Source organism: Anopheles bellator, chromosome 2 (genome assembly GCF_943735745.2).
Source record: "Anopheles bellator chromosome 2, idAnoBellAS_SP24_06.2, whole genome shotgun sequence".
In the NCBI taxonomy this organism is placed as follows: domain Eukaryota; kingdom Metazoa; phylum Arthropoda; class Insecta; order Diptera; family Culicidae; genus Anopheles; species Anopheles bellator.
In genome coordinates this window covers 196,281-201,415 of record NC_071286.1, presented here as the reverse complement: position 1 = coordinate 201,415, position 5,135 = coordinate 196,281, and the positions used below count along the sequence as shown (strand labels likewise).

The window sequence follows — 5,135 nt, the reverse complement described above, 5'->3', positions numbered from 1 at the left end:
ATTCGGCCGTCAAATTGATAAATTCATTTAAATGACGTTAAGATTACGCCGCGTCGATCGGGCCACTCAACCCGGGCGCTCTGGCCATCAAGGCTGGGCCGGCGCATTGAAACGAGATCATTCTGAGAAACCTCCACAGACACAGCAGAGCACAGCACAGCCGGAAGGGACCGGGTCCCGGGCTTAGAGGAGCCGTCGATGGCGCTCGGTCGGAGGCGATCACGACAGGGAGTCCGGGGAGCGGCGCCCATCCACCACCGACGAGCGGGGGCCGCCCTCCGGCAGCAACGTATTACCGCCGCCGCCGGAAGTTGGAGTGGTCCGATGTCGCTCGTCGTGCTGCGAAATCGGCGACGGAATGTTGGAGGTGGCGGGTGGCGAGCAGGCGGATATCGGGGAGTCGGATCGGGACATGCGGCCACCGCCACCACCACCACCGGAGCCAGCGGAACCAGCGCCGAGCTGCGAAGAGATGCCGTTCAGCGGATGCGGTAGAAGGTGCGAGAACTGCGACAGCCCGGGGAAGGCGGCCAGCCCGCCGAGGGGTGGGAAGAGGAACGGGTTGGCCGCGGCCGGCGGGAACCCACGTTGGGCGGCGCCGTTAAGGAAGCTGAGCTCGGCGTAGGCCGCACTGGCGCCTCCCGGAGTGAGCTGGCTCTTGAACGCCTCCATGCTCATCGGGAACTTCTGGGAGTCGGCGTAGAGCCGGGCCAGGAACTCGGCCGGCAGCGCGTTGGGGAAGGCGCCCCCCGCCACATGCGGGGGCTTCTCCATCGCCGGGTCGTTGCCGTCGGCGGGTGAGCCGGTCGAGAGGAGCTTCCGGTGGAGGTTCAGGTTGGACGCGTGCCGATCGCGGCTCCGCTTCGAGGGGAAGGCCGCGTTGCAGCCGTCGATGTTGCAGCGGTGCAGCAGCTTCAGGTGCACGTTCTGGTAGTGCGTCTTGACCGCGAAGTGGTTCTGGAACGTCTTGCCGCACGCCGAGCACTTCTTCGGGTTGTCCCGGTCGAGCGGAACGTCCGGATCGCTGAAGCAGTTGCCCTCCTCGCAGTAATCGACGTTGTCGTCCGATTCCGGGTCCTGTTCGTGCGTGGCCGGCGAAGGACTCCGCGAGCGGGCAGGACTCGGAGGGGCCGCCCCGCTCATGAGGTAGCTGAGCGGGGGGAACTGCGGTCCACCGAGCAGCCCCACGTTGGCCGCCCGTTGCATCATCATGTCGCTGAGCGGTCCTTGGGACAAGTTCTCCAGCCGCCGGAGCGTGTTGGCCGAGTCGAAGCCGCCGCCGCCGTCGGCGCTCTTCTTGCTGTCGGCCGACCCGGGACGTCCGGCCCCATCGCTGGCCACCCCATTATCGCCCTCCTGCTTCGGTCGCACCAGAGGCACCGGGTTCTCGAGCAGCTCCGACGGAGGCCGCACGTCGATCGAGTACCGGACCGGGCCCTTCTCGTTCGCGTTCACGTCCGGACTGGCGGAGCGCTTCTTGGACAGGTCCAGCGACAGGTCGGTAGCTTCCGGTGCGGCCCTGGGCGCCTCCTCCTCCTCCTCCTCGCCCGGTTCCGGTTTGATGCGAACCGCCGGCGGGGACGCCGCCGTCGGCTGGTCCTCGCGACAATCGCTCCCATTCTGCTGCGCCGGAGAGCGTGACCGGGCCGTGCCGGGGGTGGCCCCGGAGCGCGGGGACTCCGAGCCGGGGCGCGGCTTGTCACTGGTGACGGGGCTGAGCAGCGCGAGCGGCGCCGTCTGATCGTCGTCGGCTTCCACCTTGATCTTCTTCACGCGCGGCTCGTCCGCGTCCGGCTTCGCGTCGGCCTCCTCCAGGGACGGGCGGCGCGACGGCGGGACGGCGCACTTGGTGGGGTTGAGGCTCTTGCGCTTGCGCTTGTTCGCGATCGACAGGAACGCGCTGACGTCGTCGCGCGTCACCTCGCCGTTGCTGTCCCCGTCCCCGTTGCTCGTCAGCTCGTCGCCGTCCTCCGACAGCCCGCTCGCTCCGACAGCCCGCCCGTGGCCGTCGGCGCCATTGCGGCGGCGCTTGGTCAGGCTAAAGTCTTGCGGTTCCTCGTCCTCGTCCTCGAGCTCGTCCTCGTCCCGCCGCGCCCCGCCGTCCGACTCGGAGCTGAGCGAGAGGTCAAACTGGTGGCCGTCCTCGCCGTCCTCCACGTCGTTCCCGTCGATCACGATGCCGTTCCGCTCGTCGTCATCCTCATCCTCGTCGTCGTCGTCTTCGTCCTCGTCGTCGTCCTCGCCGTCCTCCTCGTCCAGCCGGCTGCCCGAGCTGTGGAGCCGGCGGCCCGGAGCGCCGGAGGATGCGCCCGATGAGGACCCGCCGAGGTACCGGTCGGGGGTGTCGCTGTGCGGGCTGCGGTAGCGGTAGTTCTCGGGGCTGAGCGAGGCCCGGTGCTTCTCGGCCGCGGCCGCCGCCGCTGCGGCCGCCGCGTGCTGCGCCTGGGCGTGGTGCGCGTGGTGCTCGGCCGCCAGCCGCCGGTGCATGCTGGCCTCCATGTTGGCCTTGAACTCGAGCGCCGACAGCGACGGGTGGCCGCGCAGGTCCCCGGGCGGCAGGAGCCCCGGGAAGCCCGGCCCGAACGGGTGCAGCGGGCTGAGCCCGTTCGGCAGCGGCATCCCCGCGGCCGTCGACAGCAGGATCGGGTGCGGCTGGGCGCTGCGGCCGTCGTGCGGGGAGATCTTGCGCCGCAGGTGCGGCGAGTGGAGCTTGGGGTTCGGGTTGGCGCTGTGCCGGTTCCGCGAGCGCCTCGAGCTGAACATCATGCTGCAGCCCTCCACCGTGCACTTGTGCATCTCGCGCAGATGCACCGCCGAGAAGTGGATCTTCAGGGCGCCCTTGTCGCAGAACGTCTTGAAGCAGACGTTGCACTGGACCCGCTTCTTGCCGGTGGCCGGGTTGACGTACTGCGTGCCGAGGTTCGGCGGGATCGCCCCCCACTGCCGCTTGCTCGGCGACGACGGTTTCTTCAGGTGGGACGAGGGCGGCAGGTGGCCGGCGGCGGCAGCCGCGGCCAGTCGCGACATGGCCGGGGCCATCCCCGGCGGCTGAAGGCGGCGGTTGGCGGCCGCAGCCGCCGCCAGGTCGCGGCTCAGGTTCAGCACGTTTTCCCGCTCCCGTTCCCGTGACTCGTGGTGCGGGTGCCGGTGGTGGTGCTGGTGGGAGTGGTGGTCACCCCCCGACTCACGGTCGGCATCGCGGTCACTCCGCCGATCGCCGCGGCTCGCCGCCGACGACGATGAGGAAGAGGACGGCGACGAATGCTCACTGTTCGCGGAGCCCTTTCCGTCCGCGGCCTTGCCGTGCGGCTGCTGTTGCTCACCCCCGCCCTTGTGCTTGTGTTGGTGGTGCGGGTGCGGGTGCGGGTGGTGTGGGGACTTGCTGCGGCTCGAGTCGCGCGTGGACGCCGCCAGCAGGTTCGGGAAGGACTGCGCCACGAAGCTGGCGGCGAGCGGGTTGCCGGACACGGCGGCGGCCGCGGCCATGGCGGCGGCCGAGTGGTTCAGCGAGCTGAGCGACATGGCCACCGAGGTGGGCGGCGGGGGCGGCGGGGGCAGCGGGAACGGAAGTCCGTGGCCGCCCATCGAGAGGTTCATAAAGCTGGCGGCGGCGGCCGCGTGGTCCCGGGAAGCGTCCAAGGACGAGGTCTGCGAGTTGCGCCGCTTGGCCGTGGACACGGCCTGGGAGTAGGCGGCGGCGGCCGCGGCCTGCTGCTGGTTGAAGTGGTGCTGCGCGACGGCCGCCTCGGGGCTGAGCCGCGGCGGCGGCAGCCCGGCGGCGGCCGCCGAGAAGCCGCTCAGGCTGGCGGCGGCCGCCGACAGCTTGCGGAAGTCGAAGGGCTGCATCGACTGCAGCCGGTTGAGCGGGTGCGCCGACAGCTCGGTCACGGAGGGCATGCTGCTGCCGGTGGAGGTCGGTGGGGAGCTGTGGCGGAAGTCGCGCGATCCGCGCTCGCTGGTCCCGTTGGCGGCGGAGCTGCTGCTACTGCTGCTGGTGGTGCTGGAGGTCAAGGCGCTGGCGCCACTATTGCTCATATTCGCATTAATGCTGCTGGGGGAGGTCGAGGGGCTCTTGAAGAACCCGCTCATGTGGCTCGGCGTCAGTCCGGCCGTCAGCTTCTGGTGCATTTGAGCGTTCAGTTGCAGCTGCGAGTGTTGCAGGGAGCTCAAGTGCATGTTCATCGGGTGGGCTGCTATTCCTGGCGAAGACAGTCGTCTGCTGGGCGACATTACCATTTGGACTGCTGTGGGTGGGAACTCTTCCGGCGGCTCGGGCGTCTGTATTTACACAATGCTGCTCCTCTCTGCGAGCGAAACTCAGCCGCTAATCTTGGCACCGATCAGATCCGAGGCGTCCTCGTCGTCGCGGTCGTCGCGATCGTTGTTATTGTTGTTGCTCCGTCTGATCGCCGTCTCCGTAGCATGCTGCGTGCCGTGTGACGCAACCTAAACGGCCAGAAAGAACGGCAGGAGAAAAACATGGATTAGACGAGCTGCTCTCACTCATATTGTCTCTACCATTCTCGAGTACAGGGTGGTGGTCCAACTAGATTCCGCAGATTCCGAGGCCGAGACTAAAGTATGCACCAAAGAGTCACTCGTTTTGGGTTCATTGGCTTCTCTTGCACGACGTGTATGTTTTTCTAGCCTCAAAGGGGCTTACAGAGCAGTTTGAGTAGACGACTCACCACTTTGGAACTAAGTTTTTGGAATATTTCCTTATTATCTGCAAGCGCAAATCGTTTCAGTTCGCAAATGTCAAAGTGTTTATTTTGTCTTCAAATTCCCGCATGAAACTTGACGTTTGAAATGTCAAGTAATCGGTAGTTCAAAAACCCAACACCAGATGCTCCACCCTGTGGTAGTTCCAACATTCGCGTCGCGATTGTCATCTGTTGGCCATTAACTGAGAAGGCGGCGTAGTAAACTTAAGCCTTCGCGGTGGTCGAGTAGCCATAGAACCTAGACGAAACCCAAACAAATGTCCAAGATAAATCTGAACACCGAAGACCCGGAGCACGGAACCGTAATCCGTCGGCATCTCGGATGCATCCCGCCGGAGTGCAGTGCGATTGACGGCGTGTTTATTGTTGCGCCTTTCGAAATGCTGCGGGACCAGCAAACCGCAAACCGAG

The 5,135-nt window shown here is 66.3% G+C and overlaps 1 protein-coding gene across 1 annotated transcript; it reads right to left on the bottom strand.

The window, feature by feature from the left end:
* Positions 1 to 219: 219 nt before the first annotated feature.
* LOC131210969 (uncharacterized) lies at positions 220 to 4,236 on the bottom strand. The gene is made up of 2 exons (XM_058204301.1): positions 3,311 to 4,236; positions 220 to 3,268 (listed from the first exon to the last, which is right to left on the bottom strand). Exons 1-2 carry the CDS (start codon positions 4,234 to 4,236, stop codon positions 220 to 222), a joined length of 3,975 nt encoding a protein of 1,324 aa, XP_058060284.1.
* Positions 4,237 to 5,135: the final 899 nt, after the last annotated feature.